The 19,725-nt window shown below is 37.3% G+C and overlaps 1 protein-coding gene across 1 annotated transcript in view; it reads left to right on the top strand.

Moving 5' to 3' along the window:
- Nucleotides 1-17,250, top strand: part of kcnh1a (potassium voltage-gated channel, subfamily H (eag-related), member 1a) — an 86,516-nt gene extending 69,266 nt beyond the window's left edge. The window contains exons 10-12 of the mRNA XM_005951005.3: nt 1,371-1,623; nt 7,067-7,263; nt 9,503-17,250. Coding sequence (XP_005951067.1) covers nt 1,371-1,623; nt 7,067-7,263; nt 9,503-10,372 — 1,320 coding nt within the window. The 3' untranslated portion in view covers nt 10,373-17,250. The remainder of the gene's footprint in view (nt 1-1,370; nt 1,624-7,066; nt 7,264-9,502) is intronic.
- The last annotated feature ends 2,475 nt before the right edge of the window (nt 17,251-19,725 follow it).

Consider the following 19,725-nt stretch of genomic DNA (forward strand, 5'->3'; position numbering starts at 1 on the left):
ATATATTATATGTGATATATATTGTGTTATATATATATATATTGTGTATATATTATATATATGATGATTTATATATGTTATATGTATATATATATATTATATATATTGATATGTATATATATATATGTGTATATATATATATTATATGATATTATATATATATATTGTGTTATATATATATATATAGTGTATATATATTATATGTGTTGTGTGTGTGTTTATTGTGTGTGTGTGTATGTTGTATTTCTCGTGTGTTGAATATGAAAAAGCTTCAGTCTTAAGGTACTTTACTTTTTTCAACTCCCATGAAATCTGCTGCACGGATATAAGACATCTGTTTATATACAGTTAACCACTGACCACTGTAATGAAGAGAAATTATAGATGGGTACATCTGTTTCTGATTTTAGTGTGTGCAATCTGTCTACATGAAAAACATTTTGCTCATTAATGGATATTGAACAATTGCAGAAAAGTTTAAAAATTCACATTTTAGTGGACTCAATTAAAACATATATGTATAGTATAATAAATACTCTGCTTTTTGCTGGAAGAAAATCGACAAAAATACCAGCCCACCTACACATTACATCTGCAAGAGCTGCTCAGCCATGGAAACCTATGCCCTGAGGCTCCTGCTGCACAGTTTTGAGCAGTTCAGTTTTATTTATATTGCACCAAATCCTAACAGTCATCTCAAGGTGCTTTATACTGTAAGGTAAAGACCCTAAAATAATACAGAAAATATACAAATAATCACACAAGCCCCCACAAGCAAGCACTTGGCAACAGTGGGAAGGTAAAAACTCCCTTTTAACAGGAAGAAACTTCCAGTAGAACCAGGCTGAGAGCAAGGGCTGCCTGCTGACATAACTGATGAATTATAACTGATGATTAAATGGTGTGAAAATGCATGGGGATGGAAAAGTCGAATCTTAGAGGTAGAAAGGGTGTCTGTTTTGTGAATCCAAACTGGGAGCTGGTTCCACCAAAGACTGGCCCTGAAAGCTGAAGGCTTGATAAAGTTTGATTAAAAATTTGACTACCACAACTTTGTAAAAAAGGAGGATAATAGGTGCTTTTCTGTCCACATCTGTTAACAAGGTAAAGCAACATGGGAAATTATCCTTTATATAATTTTAGTTATGCAGTCGCCACCTACTCTGTCAGGACCAAATGAATCACTGCCTCATATATAAGCCCACATGTAACAACCTTAATCACTTACTGATGATTAATGGTTTCAAATACCCTTTATGCATCAAGCCAGATAAACACCTGTATGTACGTCACACTAGTGAAATGAGGCAAGCTGTAACGGTGGCCTGTGTAGTGTGCATTATAAGGTATTTTCTTTTATTTGTTTCCAGGTGCTACAGATTTGTCCGAAGGACATGAGAGCTGATATTTGTGTTCACCTCAATCGCAAAGTTTTTAAAGAGCACCCGGCTTTCCGATTGGCCAGTGATGGGTGTCTCCGAGCACTGGCCATGGAGTTTCAGACTACCCACTGCGCCCCTGGCGACCTGATCTATCACGCTGGTGAAAGTGTGGACAGCCTCTGTTTTGTGGTGTCAGGGTCACTGGAGGTCATTCAGGATGATGAGGTTGTTGCCATTTTAGGTGAGTAAAGCTCCTTTGTTTTACTTTAAAGAGAACTATGTGTAATTCCTAATTTTTACATTAGATTTGAATTGATCTTATTTTATTTTTTAAAATAAAATAAATGTCTGGTACTTATTTTTCATTACATTCTAAATTAACCAGATAACAGGAAATTGACCTAATTTTTAACCTTCTCTCTAATGTCCCTCATAGCCGTTTTGGGCTTTTTTTCACTGCTCATACCGAGGCTGCTGCCTTGTGGCTAGCTCTGCACTCTAGCTAGCTTCAGATTTATCTACTTTCCGTTCATTAGCTTCATCAAACTAGGCATGTTTAGCTGGGCAAAGATGACTCAAGTGTATCATTAGATTTGTTGTTACAAAGTAATCATGGTGATTCACCCATGGTTTACTTTGTCAAATGTTTTGTCTTTCTTCTCTTACTAATGCCTACAGCCACAAGCTAATGACATGTTCGAGTATGGCTGTGAGTGCCTGAGTGATTATTTGTCTTCACCATTGTGCACGTGTTGCGCATGCATGAAACAGACTGGCTCATAATTGGAAAAATGTGACTGACCAGCCGGTCACCGCTCCAGGCCGAGCATGCTGAAATTTCATTCTCTGATGAACTGATCAGTGCATTTCTACAAAAATTAAAATGTAGAAATTAGTGAAAAGTAATCTACCTCTAAACAAACCTCATTCTATAATAATGATAAATTTGCATCATGCTGAAAATATACAACATGTATAGTATAAATTTTCAGGCCATTTGAAGGAATATACTACTACTACATGCTTGATGAGGAAATTTGCATTTCCTCCATTGGAGAAGCATTATACCTCTTCATTTCCCCAGCTGTCGAAGGACCTGCTGCTGATCTCCTCGGTTGTTTCACAATATAAAGTTTTAGATTACTTAAGCTGTGTGACTCAGATGCATTGACAATAGTGTCTCTAATCTGAATGTATTGTCTTGGAGGCACTTCAACACCAAAACACTGGTTGATAGCATAAAGGCTTTTAAGTCTAAGTGGCCTCTAGCTCTCTCTGAACATCATAGCAAGAAAATAATTTTGTTCGAGGACTTACTTAAATCCTCCCTTTTCTTTTTTGCCTAGCAGCACTTTGCAAACTGTCCCTGTCTGCAGTGTCAGCTGAGCTGTTTGGGGATCATTTTCTGCTGAGTGATGGATTCAGGATTTGGACAAGAATTTGTTTGTCAGTCCTCTCAGCAACAGTAAAGTCTGGTATTTTCAGTTTTATCTGAATCACATTAAGCCAGCTCACCTACTTTGGGCGCATATTGTAATCATCTCTAGTACATCAAATTTACTGCATTTTATTGGCTGTCCCCTTAAATATTGTCTGAGATCAATGAAAGATTTTAGCATTTTAAACAGTTGGAATGATAAAGATTTGTGGTGCTGTGAACTGCATTAACAAACATTCAGTTTTGCCTGTACGAATTCATCATTGTGAACTACAAGGGTATAAGTGAATTAAAATTAAAAAAGTTGTCGCCTCCCAGCTTCACTTACACCTCAATAGCCATAATCTCTATGAACAATTTCAATCTGGCTTTGTTAAGGATTACCAATGACCTTCTGATGACAGCTGATTCTGGTCTCCTATCCATCCTCATCCTTCTTGATCTTAGTGCGGCGTTTGATACCATTTCTCACAATATTCTCCTGAACCAGTTAGCATCCATTGGCATTAGTCATATCCCCCTTGCCTGGTTCACCTCCTATCTCTCAGACCGCACTCAGTTTATCCAAATTAAATCCCATTCTTCAAGTCTCCATCCTATTTCTGCTGGTGTGCCCCAGGGTTCAGTATTAGGGCCTCTTTTATTCATTATTTACATGCTCCTGCATTGATTACTGCAATTCCCTCTTATTTGGTCTCCCTAAAATGTCCCTTCATAAACTCCTTCTTCAAAATTCCGCAGCTCGGGTCATAACTCGTACTCCGTCAAGAGCTCATATTACGCCAGTTCTTCAGCAGCTTCACTGGTTGCCCATAGAAGCCAGGATAAACTTACTTCTCACATACAAGTGTATCCATAAATCTGCTCCTTCCTATTTGTGTGACCTGCTCCATATCACCACTGTCTCCCGCCCTCTCCGATCATCATTTGCTATTCATCTTACTGTTCCGTCCACACGTCTTACCACTATGGGGAACAGAGCCTTCAGTCACTCTGCTTCTCGGCTCTGGAACTCTCTTCCTCCAGCCATAAGAAATATAGACTCTCTTCCTGCATTTAAGTCACAGCTCAAAACACATCTGTTCAAACTGGCTTTTTCACTTTAGTGCTGATTTTACCTGTTGTCAAGTTCTGCTTTGCAATTTTAACTTATTTTATGTATTTTATGACTATTGCTTCTTTTATTAATTTTGTTCTTTTGTAAGGTGACCTTGGGTTTTTGAAAGGCGCCCTCAAATAAAATGTACTATTATTATTATTATTGTTGTTATTATTATAAAATTAGTGTAAAAAACATATTCTACATACCTGAAAAATCACCTAAAACTATATTATTTAGTGTAAAACTGCCTAGAATAAGCTTTTGTGGTTAATAAGTGTCTTGGGATTTACTCTCAATTCTTTTGTTCAAATTTGTCAATCTAACCAGTCTGTGGTGTCTGTGAAACTATTTTCAGTGCTGTATTCATTTAAGTTAAATGAAATTAGTTGAAACTAAACCTAACTGAAAATAAGCATTTTAAAATAAATAATAATTAAAAGTATTATAACTCAGGACTGAACAGAAAATCACAACGCAACACTTGCGATCTTTTGGCCTTCAAAGGTTACAATCAATACCTGTGCCACAGGTTCATTTCAAGCAAACATGTAATATGGCTGCCTGGATTGATTTTTCACTGATATATTGTAAAGGCAATGAAACTGAACAACATAACAAACGAAATAAACCAATGTTATTTTTAAATACCTAGTTAGCTTCCATTATTTCTTAAGATTTTATTATGAGCTAATTTGAAAAAGCTTTAGTTAAAATTGCATCTTTCACAATCTGTAGCCAATGACGCAACAGTCAGAAGATAATAACTATCTAACAAATGGCTATGTTGAGCAATTTATAATAAACCTGTAAAGAAATATTACCTGAATCTGCACATGATTAGCATCTACAACTTTATTCGTTGGCTTTACACCAGCTCAACTAACTTGTGACTATAGTAGAGACTTTTCTGGAGATTTAGCTCTTTAAGACCTACATACTTCACTTAGGAGTTAGTAGAAACAAAAAAAATGGGTTAAAAAGTTCACACTTGCTCATAAGGGATTGCTGGATTGTTTGAATTCTCTCTATAATGTTATACTAATTAATATTAAGCATACTGGGATAAACAACGGTGAGCATAATGGAAAACCTGAGGGATTGGTAGAAATCAAAGGCGGTGCTAAAAGGGGGTAAATATCATTACATTTGCAGTCTGCTTGCTCATAAGTGATTTATTAGCAAACACACTATTACAAAGGCCACTAATTTCCTAAAGTATTTTTCCCACAGTGGTTATGATAGATGTATTGACCTGAGACCTGTGCCAGTAAATGAGGCCATACTTGACCAGATTAAAGTAAGCACAGTATCAGCGTCTGTAATGACTACACCATCTAAGCCTAATGAATATTAATAAGGACCTACTCCTAACTACTGGGATACTTCCCATGTTAGTGACCCTAGTTTGTCTTCCAATGCATCTAGATTTGATCTTATTTTAAAAAATAAAGTAGAAAACTGTTCACAGCAGAATGTTTTGTTGTTAAAACATCATCATTTAACGTGCTTTATGAGTAATTTAATGAATAACGGATGCCATGCTCTGGTAGGAAATGTTACAGTGCCTTGGCTGGTTTCTGTCAATATCCTTCTATTGTTTTCTCTTTGCATAAATCAATATACTGTCAACATGAAACCAATGAACCGGAAGGCAACTATAGTGATGAATAAATAGCTTCTTTGTATTGAATTCCTTATGAGACTAATAACAAATGAAAAAGAAACGGCATGTAAAGTAAATCAGCAAAAAAGACAGGGCATCTGGTTTAATCAGCTACTGCTATTTTTACCACTGTACCACATACTGCTTTAAATTAATGCTTTTGCCACATATAAGGTTTATTTTCATCCACTGCGTGTGTTTCGTCATGTCATCATGTGAAGAAATAACAAGGTGTTTTAATGTCAAGACAATAAAAAAGAAAAAGAAAAAAAAGTTCATGATAAGCTGTTGATTATACTGAGTCATAGTACTCCTTTGTTCAGGGTAGTTTATGGTAATACTGGGCTTCTCAAACTTAAAAAAAGTGCTGTGCATGAGTCACAAATGACAGACCTTATAAATTACTGAGTTGGTCTAATGAGCTTTAGATTATGAAGGTAATTTAACACTCTTTATAAAGGTTTGAAAGCTATATTTCTTATATGTATTAATAGTTAATACATCAGTTGTAAGCCATTACCTCGAACAGCAGAAAATCCTCATCTAGCTTTGTCTTCAGTTTTAAATATACATAAAAGTCTCCTCAAAAGAACAAAGGGATTTAGTTCCAGCTGTTCAGCAGCATCTGTCATGCTGGAGGGGGACTTTCCAAGACCTCCCAACCCAAAATGTGTTCTTGACTCATAAATGATCCACATTGCATAACTGTATTATTTATAACCAACCTAAAACAAGTAGCTGCTGCTTTCATTCCATATATAGAGGAACTTTTTCACAAGTAAAAGACTCACCATCCACTTTATTTGGTTTCTACTGGATCTGGATGGACGTGGTCAGTAACAATACTTAGGCAGTCTGTGGTGCTCAAACAGTTCTCTTGTGTGCCAAAAAATATCCCCCAAATTATTACACCTCTATTGGCAGCCTGGACTAAAGGCAGGACAGGCCTGCTTTTATGTTGCTTACGTGAAAATCTGACCCTGCCATCCAAACGTCAGATCAGAAAGCTCTGCTATGCTACTTTCTTAAGTAACCCTATAGATGGCTGTGTGGGGAAAAAATCGGTTTCTGAAATACTTTGACCTACTTTGATCTGAGATCTAGCACCAACAACTATACCCAGTTGAAATCACCTTTCTTCCCTATTCTGATGCTCTGTTTGAACTTCAGAACTTTGAATGCCTAAATGTACTGAGTTTCTGCCATGGGATTAGCTGATTTGAAATTTGCATTAACAAGCATTTGAACAGGTGTACCTTACAAAGTGTCCATTTAGTGTAAACCTGTGTGTAGCACTTAATGCTGTGTGTTAAATTACAGGTACTGAGATTTTCAATAATCATCGATAACTGATATATAAAAACATTATTAAAGCTGTTTTTGCAAGCCTGTTTTTGTCTCTTACTGTTTTCTTTTACCTGGAAGATCAGATCTTGTTGCTGAACTAACATGGAACTAAAATTGTGCGCTCTCTCGTGCAGGAAAGGGAGACGTATTTGGGGACGTTTTCTGGAAAGAAGTGACTCTGGCTCAGTCCTGCGCCAATGTGCGAGCTCTGACCTACTGCGACCTCCACGTTATCAAACGCGACGCTCTGCAGAAGGTGCTGGAATTCTACACGGCATTTTCCAACCACTTCTCTCGAAACCTGCTGCTCACTTATAACCTGCGTAAGAGGGTGAGTGACTGTTCAGATGCCAGATACAGTTGACTGCATTTTCATTTAGGATTTACACAGAAGTTTTCATCTGCAAAGACTTCAGCCTTGTGCACAGTGGTACAGGAAAAAGAAAAAAAAAAATTAACAAAATAAAACAAACATTTTAGAATATATTTACAAATTCCAATAATATCTGTAAAGTTAGTGTTGATATTACCAGTACCAGACAGTGAGCAGTAAGTAAAGCAAAAGCTTTACTTACTTTAAGAAGAGAGGTTTTTTTGCAATCCAAGTTGAGATTGCATTAAATTCAACAAGATAAAAGCCTGGAGGATTTATTAAATAAATAAATAAATTAATCAATATTGAACCTATATATGTTTAGTCATGTCAATATATTTCACAGCAGAAGACAGCCTACCTTTCATGATCTGGACAATCACAATTGTTCACACATATCAATTCTTGTTAAATAGGGGCCAGAAACTCCCACTCTGGGAAAAGGTAACCACAGAAAACCTTATATTCAACCTAAGGGACACGTGCACCTACTGCCTTCAGTCACACAGCACTGCATAGAAAAACAGAGCTCCATTAAACAGCCACCATATACTAAAGCCGCTCTCACATCCTTCATTCAGAAATGAACAGCTGTGATCAACAATAGCGTAAGAGTAGCTACCAATCACTGCTTCATTCTTCATGAGGTTAGCCTGCTCGGGAGAGTGCAAGTGAGATTGGATTGTTTGAATTTGAAGAGGCAATCTCATCTTCTGCATTAAAGTTACTATTCACCAGGGTCCCACGTCCTGAATGTATGCAGCAGGGAAATCCCGATATGGGTTGACTAAAGGAGCCTAATGTTGCCTTCAAATGGAGCTGCTGAGATTGTGTTTTTGAGTGATCCAGCAGAGCAGACAATGTGCATTTGATCTGTACATCTGATGCTGTCTTACCTTTTCAAATGTGATGAGTGACTTTCTGCGTGTTGCAAATAAAATGCCCAGACTTTCTGAGTTAAAACTGCCACATAACCTATTTTAATCAGATACTTTCCATTTGAAAGTATTTAGTGCAGCAGAAGAATATTGTTAGAGCTCATTGTTGCTTCTAAATATGTTAGAAACTGGGGTGATTAGCCTGTAAGTGGACAATAGGTGGTAAAATGGCAGGTAGCGATGCAAGGCAGCAGTGGCATTGACATGTCAGAGGGAGAGATAGATTTATTTAATTTATCTCTCCCTAGAGAGATAGATTTGCAGATTAAATAAATGACCAAATTGGGAGGATGTTTTTGTTACAGTGTGAGGACAGTAAAGAATTAACCAGCACAGCTTCAGTTGAGTTCCCTGCACTAGCTTTACTAGACTAGATTCTTCACCCACACCCAACCGAAAAGCAGGCTCAATAGGCAAGCAGACTAATAATTCCAGGGAATTGAACTACTGGGAACAGTTCTATACAAGAACCGGTTCTCGAGTTTCAGCACTGTCATGTATCCTTGGGAAAAACAAACAGCTACTCAAATTGTTTCACATTTTCATCTATTAAAATCCAAAATGTCAAGAGTAGTTTGCGCTTATTTTCATCAGCTTTTTTAGGGGTTTTGCTTGCAGACATTAAAGTTGAATTGCTTACTGACAAAATGAATGTTATATGTTGAATGTTAGAGTGTGACGTTAATGAAGGTTAATAAAGTATTCCTGAACATGTGAATACAGAATGTGTATTTGTGTTTTTTAATTATTACTTTTAATTAATATTAATCCCTAATTAATGAGACAAGTGAATCACTGGATTGGGAGACTGGGATTGGGACATTTTAAAGCACAGAAATAAAGCTACAAAGCTAAAAACTTAAAATACAAAATGCCTAAAAATATAGTTGTCCATTAGCATCATCTGGGTGGTAAACTGACAGTGAGCCTTCACGCGCTGAAGCCAGAGGCTTGATATGAACTTTCCCTGTGCGCCATGGGAATTAGCCTTTTTAAAGTGACATTTGCAAAGAACACACATTTTGACATATTGGCAATCTTTCACACACAAATTCTACAATCAATAAGAGAGATGGTGAAAATGATGTTGATCTGCTTTTGTACTACTTCAGGAGACTAAACTGACGAGTGTGAGAGTGGTTTGGGTATAATTTTGCTTGTGTGCTGTCAAAATCTGAAACTTTTGGTCAATAAACTTTGTGGTTTTTTTTTTTTTAATGATGGTCTTTTAGTCATAAGAATTTTAAATTCTCTTTCAGATCGTTTTTCGAAAGATCAGTGATGTGAAACGGGAAGAGGAGGAGAGACGGAACCGTAAAAATGAAGCCCCTCTGAATTTGCCACCAGATCACCCAGTACGAAAACTTTTCCAGCGCTTTCGACAGCAGAAGGAGGCCCGCATGGCGACTGGAAAACCAGAAACAGATGAACAAGACATTGAGAAGGGTCCTCTCTATGTGGACATCCCCAAAAATAAATCAGCTATTACAACTACCAGCATTGTCACTGTAACAGAAAGCCCAGCTACACCTTCATCTTCAACTCCTCAATCGCCATCACCTCTCAACTGTACGGTCGCAGACAAGGCAAAACTGCAAGTGCCATCGTCCATTTCTTTGGTTGGTGGCCGCTCTGCTGAACCACCCAAACTGAAAGGCTGGGGTCGCTTTAAGGAGTCGATGGCCAAAGCTGATAACTGGAACACAGTGTCTAAAGCTGAATCCATGGAGACTTTACCTGAACGAACCAAGGTGCAAGAATCCCCGATCTCTTTAAAAAAGACGGACTCATGTGACAGCGGCATTACCAAAAGTGAGTTACGCCTGGACAAAGTGGGTGACTTCCGCTTGACGCCTCAGGACCGCAGTCCTGCCCAGCCTCCAGAAATGAGGCATTTCTTCTACCCCATCCCGGAGCAAACACTTCAGGCTTCACTGCAGGAGCTCAAGCTAGAGCTAAAGGATGACCTTAAGAACCTAAATGTTCGAATGTCAGGCCTAGAGATGCAACTCACAGAAGTGCTAAAACTCCTGAAAGCCAGCCATTCAAGCTCTGGCTCTCCACAGCATCTTTTTGACATTTCTAGACCTGCTTCACCAGAAGTGGACAAAGAGGATATCTTCTCTTGAAGAATGAAAGAGTCATCCGGCAACAGTTGACCTTAAATTCAGCTGAATCCAGTAATATTACAGATTACTCGGATAGCTGAGACCACACTGGGTATACCATTTAGATTAGGCAGCAGTGTAGTAAGATGCACCAGCCTTCATCCTAGGGTGTACCTACCTGGTAGCAAGGTAACGTCGTGCTGACAAGTTGAGGTCGTAACCTAGATTTTTGTGTCTTGGAATCTAATATCTGAAGGTTACACAAAAACTGACAGCTCTCTGTTTGTACATACGTTTGATTTATCTTTCGCTGCACTATGATGGAAAAATACTTTGAGGGGTGGCATTTTATGAAAAGTCTGTTCAGATTTTGGGGGAGGTAGGAGAAGGAGGTATCTCCATTGGAAGGTTCCAATGGAAGCAGCATGACCCACTGGTTTGTTAGCATTTGTAAGAGATTCTTTGCATGTCACATAAAGTAGACGTCTGCCTCAAATAGCAGTTGGCGCATATTTGATTAATTGAGGCCGCACGCCGATCCATTTGCATTATTTCACATTGACAGGGAAAGAGGACAGTTTTTGCAGATGCTGAATCAATCTTAATGTAATTTCCTCAAACAGTTATGTAATTATATCAGATGCCAGAATCATTATGAATTAAACAACAGATAACTCTGCCCGACCAATCTGATTTTCAAAAACATGTTTGAGCGCAGATCCTAATTTCAATAAACCACAAATAGATGTGCTTCATGGAAAATTGAATGAAATGCTAACTAGTGAGGCAGCAATTGGCAAGTTATCCCTCTTTCCTGATATCTAGGTTTACTATGTTACAGCTTTGGTGATACATACAGTAATTTTATAGGTACTGACTGTGGCCAAAACCCTTACAAATATAGAAAGTAATGGCGATTTGCACAATATTTGTAAACTAAAATTTGTGTACAATAAAACAGGCTGTCAGAAAGTGGACTGAGATCACCAGACCATTTTTGACTTTAATGGTCCCTTAAGTATATTTTTACATTTTAATCCTGTTAACATGCATGATTTAACATTTCTGTTTGTCCTCATTTTTACTTGAGAAAGCAAACAAACAAAAAAGCTAATATTAGGAGGTCTTTTCGGAGCACATGTTCAGGGTGAGTGTGTGAAATGCAGATGATCTTGAACTGTTTTAAATGTGTTAACTTGCTTCTGGCTTTGAAAAATTGAAGAGTTTCCTTCAGAGTGGGAAAAATCTTTAACCCCTCAACCCCTTTTTAATATGATGCAGTCAATACAAAAAATGTGTTGCAGACATTCAAATGTTTTTTAAAACGACACACTTGGTGCAGTAATGCCTGAATTATGCTTCAGCGGGAAATCTACGGCATAACTTACAAGATAACCGGAAACCCCTTTTTAAACCGTACACCTTCCACATAACCTGATGTGCCCCTCCCAAGAAATATAACTACGGGCCGGGTCGACATAGCCCACGACGACTGAATGCCGTGGAAGGTCCAGTGTAGGGTTAAAAGGGGTGACTGGTTACATCGTCAGTTATGCCGTAGACTTTCCACAGAAGTCCATATCACGCATAGCTGTTGTAGGAGTGTTTCATATAGATGCTGTATGTTTATGTTAATATATATTATTTAATTGTTACAATATACACTTTCACTTCATCAGGTACACCTTGCTAGTACTGGGTTGGACCCACTTTTGCCTCTAGAACTGGCTTATTTCTTCATGACATACATGTAGATTCAATAAGATGCTGAAACATTGCTCAGAAATTTTGGTCCATATTGATGTGATAGCATCATGCAGTTGCTGCAAATGTTCCCCTTTTTAAGAAAACAGTCTGAGATGATATAATTTTGTGACATGGGACTTTATTCTGCTAGAAGCAGGCATCAGACTAGCTGACATTTTTCCAATCTTACTACTGTCCAATTTTGATGAACCCTTGTGAATTGTAGCCTCAGTTTCTCGTGGCACCTGGTATGTATTCTGCTGCTACATTCGGTGATGCCCTTCTGCATATCTTGGTTGTAACTAGTAGTTATTTGAGTTTCTGTCGCCTGCCTTCTCTGACTTCTGGAATCAAGAAGGTATTTTCACCCAAACCCAGTTTTCCTTTTTCAGACCATTCTCTGTAAACCCTAGAGGTGGTTACGTGGGAAAATTCCAGTAGATCAGCAGTTTCTGAAACACCCAGAGCAGCCTGTCTAGCATCAAAAACCATGCCACTTTCAAAGCCACTTAAATCATCTCTCTTCACTGGATATCTGCATGCCTAGATGCATTGTGCTGCTGCCATGTGATTTGCTGATTAGATATTTTTGTTAAGCAGTCAAACAGGTGTACCTAATGAAATGGCTGGTAAGAATATAGATTTAATGTGATTATTTTTAAATTTTTTAAATGAAACATCTTTATTTTATTTTACTGTGAACATGCTATTATTTCTTTTTAATATCAAAAGACTTGTTTTTCCCCAATTCCACATAATCTTCAGTAGTTGTAGCGTCTAACTGGCCAAGAAGAGCTGCATTTGTATCATACAGACATTTAGTTTATACTGATGAGCAACTTGCTTTACGTAACACGATGACTACTGTAGACTCTGAGGGTAGAAATTGAATGTTGACATAGAATGCTGTATTTTTATCAAGTCCCAAAATGTATTTATTTATTTATTTTTTATTTTTTTGTATTGAACACCAGCATCAGGCAGATTCCTCCAATCATTATAAATAAAATATACAATAACAGGAACAATCTCTACAATTTCATTTTTCTCGTTAACTCTTGTTAAATAGGGATTAACTCAGATTGCAATAATTCCTGCATGATAAATACTAAAAGTTTACATATATGCCAAATATTATCAAATTTGTCCTTCGACTTTAAATTTAATGACCAAAACAAATTGACGCACGTTTCCGAAAGCAAACAAACAAAAATACAATAGACAATCAATGTGATCAATGTGGACAGGCTGACTGAGTGGAACCTAAATGAGAAAAATATGCATGAAACAAAGTAAAGCAGAGCAATGCACTCTGGTATTAAGCAATAAAAAAAGGCACAGTTAGCTTTTACAGTACAATTTAGTTCTAAGATATCCGTCGCCGCACTTGAGAAACAATGAATAATGGAAGAAAGTTTCATAATACTCTGCAAATGTGAGTCATTTTTTAAACAATCAGACTGCAGGTAATGAAGCCTGGAAAGTGGTTGCAATCAGCTGAAATAAAGTTTTATATCACTGAAATTAACGCTTGTATTTCTAAAACAAATAATATGACTTTTGGTTCGTCTTTGGAAAAAGTAGGAGCTTTACTGAATTTATCCAATAAAAGCACCTCTTTTCATGAGAAAAAATAACCATTTTTCTTTATTATTCATCACTCATGGATAATTTATGTTCCCTGCGCGCTTTCTCCGTCACAAAAGACAAGACGGGACGGACACAGCTGAGAGGAAAAAGATGCTGAGGTTTTTACTCCAACACTCATGTTCCATCAAAAATTCAGCCTGCTAAAAATAAATGGGCATGTCATCACAGAAGTGAGAACTCATTAGGTTTATTGTCAGTGTTTGGGGGGTCTGCTTCTCCAAGAATTGTGATCTCAAAACCAAAGAAAAGGCAGTAAAAATCACCATGGCCTCTCGATCACAGATTATTCATGAAGCTGCTGCGCAAGAGTTCACAAATCAAAGGGAGAGGAAAAGAGGTCAGATGGCATCGCTGAGGAATTCAGTCACTGTAATGAAAGAAGGATCTAAAGATTATGTAACTCAAGACAAAGTCTTTATCTTAGCAGCAAAATCAACCATCAGATGTTTTTAAACGCTTTGAAAGTGCAAACAGATGTGACAAAAACGTATTTATTATCTATGAATAGATGAGATGAGGATGATCATCTCATCTAGTCATTATGTTTGAAGCCAGCAGAGTTCAACGCAGACTCAGATAATTGACAAATCTCTGGCTGTGAGCCTGCAACTCTTTTCTTTTCAGATCTGTTTTTGTAAGTGACTATTTTAATGTTCAATTTCAAGTTATCTGAAAAGAAAAAAAAAAGAAATGATAGGGTTTAGTTTAATACCTGTTACTGCGACTTTCACAATTTAGCATATAAAGCATGGTTACTTGAACAAAACTCATTCCCAACACGGTAGGATAAATCCAGTAAAGTTACTGTGCTATTTTAAGAAAAAGCAGACCTACTTTGGCGGTTTTGAGGCTACATTTGGCAAATGCTAAGTCAGGTTTACATCAATAGCATGCACAATTCTTGAAACAACATTAAAGTATAATTTAACAATATCTATGTTGTGAGAAGATTTAAACCACACTCATGTCTGTGCAATAACTGCAGAATAATGGGCCGCTCACATAAACATACTTAGAGAGTGATAGGATGCTTTGTGCAGCCCGCTGAGCACCCGAGATTTAAACTCCACTTTATGCAAATGATCCAACAACCACACAAGAACCAGTTACACCCATTTTAGTGTGCACTGAAAACTAAGCGCAGCGGTTTAGTACTCTGCTCCACCAAGGGTAGGGAAATTGCTTCAGCGCATACATACGGCTGTAATCATTATCAGTCTCGTTGGTTTTGTATAATAACAGATTCAACAGTGGTTTAAAAACTGTGTAACAGGGAAATGAAGTGTGCTGTATGGCAGCAGCATGCCCCCCTCCTCCTCCTTCATCCTTTTCTCTTGCTGTCTCCTAAGAGACAGACAGAAAACCCAGAACTCATTAAGGCAAAAAACTGAAATAGTTGCAATTGTTACCTTGATTAAATTGGATTTTAACTCAGTTCCACCAACAATGGAAAAACTCAACAAATACCAGTACGGTAATCTAATTTATATGTAATCCATATGGGATTACAGGAGGCTTTTAGAAAGAAACATTTCTAGGGCTAACAACGGATTTGTAGTCATGTAGATGTCAACACTTTAAATCTTCGTGTCAAACAGAAGATTAAATGAAAACACCTGCACTGATTTTTTTTTTTTTTTGTGAAAAATGGCACATTAAAATGGATCTATTATGCTTTTTCTTCTTACAGTTTTAGAGGCTTTCATTAAATATGGTGAAAGATTAAAAAAAAGTAAGGTTAGTACATGTGCGACTAATTCCTTTTAACCAAATGCTCAGGTTTAAGAGTTTTTCTTGTTTTTGTTTTGTTTTTTTTTAACACTGGTTGATGTCAGAGAAAACAGATATTCCTAATATGGTCATCTAACAGAAGCTCCTCCCACCTGTTAAAATCTGTGAGAGGCAACCAATCACCAATCAATATCAGCCTTAAAACAACTTGATTCAGACAGTGGATGAACTGAGGGGCTGCACCAAGGCCTAGCATAAAGTTTAAACGTTTATTTTGAACTGCGAATCATACAAATCTATTCTAGTGGAGTCCAAGAATAACAATGTGAAGCTGGAAATGAGTGTAACTGGTCCCCTTTAAGATATAATATTTTCACTGAAGCCACAATAAATTGTTGTTTCACTTTATCAATGACAGAGCTGGTAATATTCATATATTTAAACTTTTATTATGAATGACACAACCTATGACTATCATTTGGTATGTACCTTATTCCATCATTGTGATCGGTTTTATTCATATTGTAAATTTACTGTTATATTACTTTTACATTTGTTCCATTAAGGCATAAAACCAAGTCTGATTGTTTTCAAAATGAAAATAGTAAAAAACATCAAATCTGATTCATGCAGCTCAGTAACAAAGATATGGCCCGTGCAGGGTACTCTCACTTAGGCCTGTGGCAAGGCCATAAATATACAATCCTAAAAGGGATGCACTCTAAAATGCTTGAAAGCAATATGTAGTTCTTTGCTTTAACATTTGTAAAAAACAAAAAACTGATCCAAAAAACAACGCAAATATAGAAAACATTAAGTTACCAAGTACAGCACCACGGTTTCATAACATCAACATTTACATATTAAAGTCGTTACCTTTGATTGCTACTGAGAAGCATGCAACACTGTGCCTTCATGATATTGCCCCATTCTCCTTTTCCAAGCAGCATTAAATACCCAAATTACTGTTGCTCCTTTGAGAAGATTTACACTGATCTATTTTTGTGGTCAGCTATGGAAAGCTGCCTAGTTAGCAAACTCTACACAGAGATATAGAAATAGATATATAGAGAGATATGCACAAGTTGTACTGCAACGTTTGGATTCTTAAGAAAGAGCAGAATTTGAATTTTATGTATGGTTTATGTATTATGCACATGCCTCTATGTTCACGTCATGTGATGAGAAATGTATTTTAAGCACAATGGAAACTCCGTGTTATGAACTGTGACATACTGTGCTATTCATAATAAATATTTTATACATGCTGCACGCTGTCAGATCTCTTCAGGCAATGGTTCATGGGTGTCTTTCGTGTTGTTGCGTTATGGCTCCTCTGTTAACGATTAGGACGCGTCTCTAAGAAGGTGTAACTCAGCAGGTGTATTCTGCTGCTGATCTTCTTATGTCAGATAAGCCTCACACTTTTGTGCTAATTTAAGAGGATTCTTCACTGCCCCCACTGATCCTCCTTAGTGCCACAGATGTGATTATCCCAATGAAAGACATCAACTAATGGAAACACCTGAGCCTTATCAGAACAGCAGAGTCCAGATTACAATGTACTTCTGTTACTTAAGGGCAAACAAGCTTGTGTCATACAAGTGTTTAAACACCAAATTGCAGACCAGTGCAGGTTAAGCAATTTAAACTTTGGGGACAGTCAGTTGCTGTGGCATGATCATGCGAAACTCAGGACCCTGAGGCAAGGTAATAGCTTTCAGTTATGACACATCTGACTAAAAATTCATTAATTCCTAACCTAATCTTCTTGAATCCGTACCCCGAAGCTGTTTACTTTCATTATTGTGCACTGTGAATAGCAAGAAGCCCAGACTGTTTTGCCACATTGCATGAAAAGCACAGATTACTTAAGTACTTAAACATAAAGTTTTAAAAATGTTGACAAACCCCTGAAAGGTAAAGAGCAGATGCAAATCCCTTGGAGTTGGTAGCCTTGGTTGCCAAAAACTGTGCTGTAGCTCACTGGTCAAACTTTAAAATGTAAAATTTACTCTTAATAAATTACATGTTCCAGGCTTTCATAACCGATTAATGTGAAGATTTCTTTCTCTTCTACCAACATGGCTGAATAATGAGGTAAATTAATCTCAATTTCTGTTGAATGTCTTATGGTTATTTGATTAGTTTTCATGAATTTTCACATTCAACTCTCCACAGTTTGGTTTGCCATGCGACAAAAAATTTTCAACCTCTCTTTAAGGATCAGTCTGGAAAACAAAAGGTAACAAACAGTTTCAGTAGAGCTGATCTCACCAATTATTACACTGATGTGTCATATACTATCACTTTTGTCAAAACCTTTTTCAAAATTTCACCAAAGAGCCACAGTGGTGGACTGATTGTAATCGATGTACTCAATCACTGTCCTAAAATATGTAGTAAACACTAATCTGCTGTTACAAGAACATTTAATAATGTATTTTAAAAAATATTAGTAAATAACTAGGCCCAACGGGACACAGTGGGTGACTCAGAAAAACATTAAGAAGATAAATTGTTTTATGTTTTGGCACGTTCAGATGTTTTTCTTTTGGCAACTAGCTTTACACACCACATTTTGCATACATTATAGTCATCAACCTTAGAATAAAGCTGTTTTAAAATCATTTTTGCATGATGATTTATGGAAGGCTTAAGGAGTTCCTCTGTCTAGAATATGAAAATTTAAAGCCTGTAATGTACTGGCAAAAAGCTCTCAGAAGAGCTGACATTTTTAATGGATTAAAATTGAAGCTGAGGCAGAAGTAGTAGGTGCTGGCACCCAAAAAATATCTGGCTACAACAGAGTATTCAAAAAGTGTCAGCTTCTCTAATGAAATACTAAGTCATTACATTTTTTTCCACCACTCATTATGATGTCAGTTAAATTCACAGTCTCCCCTCCATATAATGAAAAAACTTAATAGATATTAGCCATCAAACACATGTCAAAAAGACATATGTTTGGAGCAATGCCTCAGTGACTCTCTGTGCCTGAAAATGATTTCCCTATCGTTATTACTGAAGAGGTTTCAGAGATCCCTCTCATCCTCTATGTCATTTCTTCACTTGCTTTTAAAAAAATGGGGCAATTGTGCAGGAGTAAAAATTCACCATCAGCGTCATTACGTAGTTACACCTTGCTAGTTCCTCATCGGACTCCCTTTTGCCTTTTTCAGAACTGCCTTAATAAAACGAGGTGCTGGAAACAGTCATCAGAGATTGTTGAAGAGAGAAGTTGAAGATTTGTCATCTTCGCATCCCTGTTGTGACTCTCCCATTCCACCACATCCCAAAGGCGCTCTATTGGATTGAGATCTGGTGACTCTGGAGGCCATTTGAGTACAATGAACCTATTGCCAGGTTGGAGAAACCAGTTTGAGATAATCTAACCTTTATGACAGGGTGCATTAAGGGGCCCAAATTATGCTTTTCAAACCATTACACCACCACCACTGGCCTGAACTGCTAATAAGTGCAGGATGGATTCATGCTTTCATGTCATTTATTTCAAATTTTGACTTAACCATCCAAATGTGACAGCAGAAATCAAGACTCACCAGAGCAAGCAAGATTGTTCTAACCTCCTATTGACCTGTGTGAATTGTGATGCCTCAGTTTCCATTTTTAGCCGACAGGAGCTGCACCTGGTGTGGTATTCCACTGCTGTAACCCATCTGCGCTGACGTGGTGTGCACTCAGAGATGCTCTTCTGCGTGACTTAGTTATTTGAGTTACTGTTGCCTTTCCATCAATTCAAAGTAGTTAGTTATTTCCTCTGACTTCTGGGATCAATGAGGCATTTCTCCCAGTGAACTGCTGCTCACTGGGTAATTTCTCTTTTTTGGACCACTCACTGTAAACCTTAGAGACAGTTTTTTTTGGGAAAATCCCAGTAGATCAACAGTTTCTGAAATACCCTGATGAGCCTGTCTGGCATCAACAACCATGCTATGTCCAAAGTCGCTTAAATCACCTTTTTCCCACCATGTCTACATGCTAAAATGCAATGAGCTCCTGCCATGTGATTAGCTGATTAGATATTTGCATTACGACCCTTAGAAATGTCAAACAACACTGATTAACACGGAGTGTATATAAGGCTATATTATATTTATTCTTAATGTGTACAGTATAATACCTGTTTTTGAAGTAAATGGAGTGAATATTGAGTAATATACATTGACATTTAATCTGGCAGTGTAACTTTGAACATACAATTCGAAAGTGCCTTAAATATCCCC

The sequence above is a fragment of the Haplochromis burtoni genome, unplaced genomic scaffold (assembly GCF_018398535.1).
Source record: "Haplochromis burtoni strain Fernald_Lab_line unplaced genomic scaffold, NCSU_Asbu1 Contig_46, whole genome shotgun sequence".
Lineage (NCBI taxonomy): Eukaryota > Metazoa > Chordata > Actinopteri > Cichliformes > Cichlidae > Haplochromis > Haplochromis burtoni.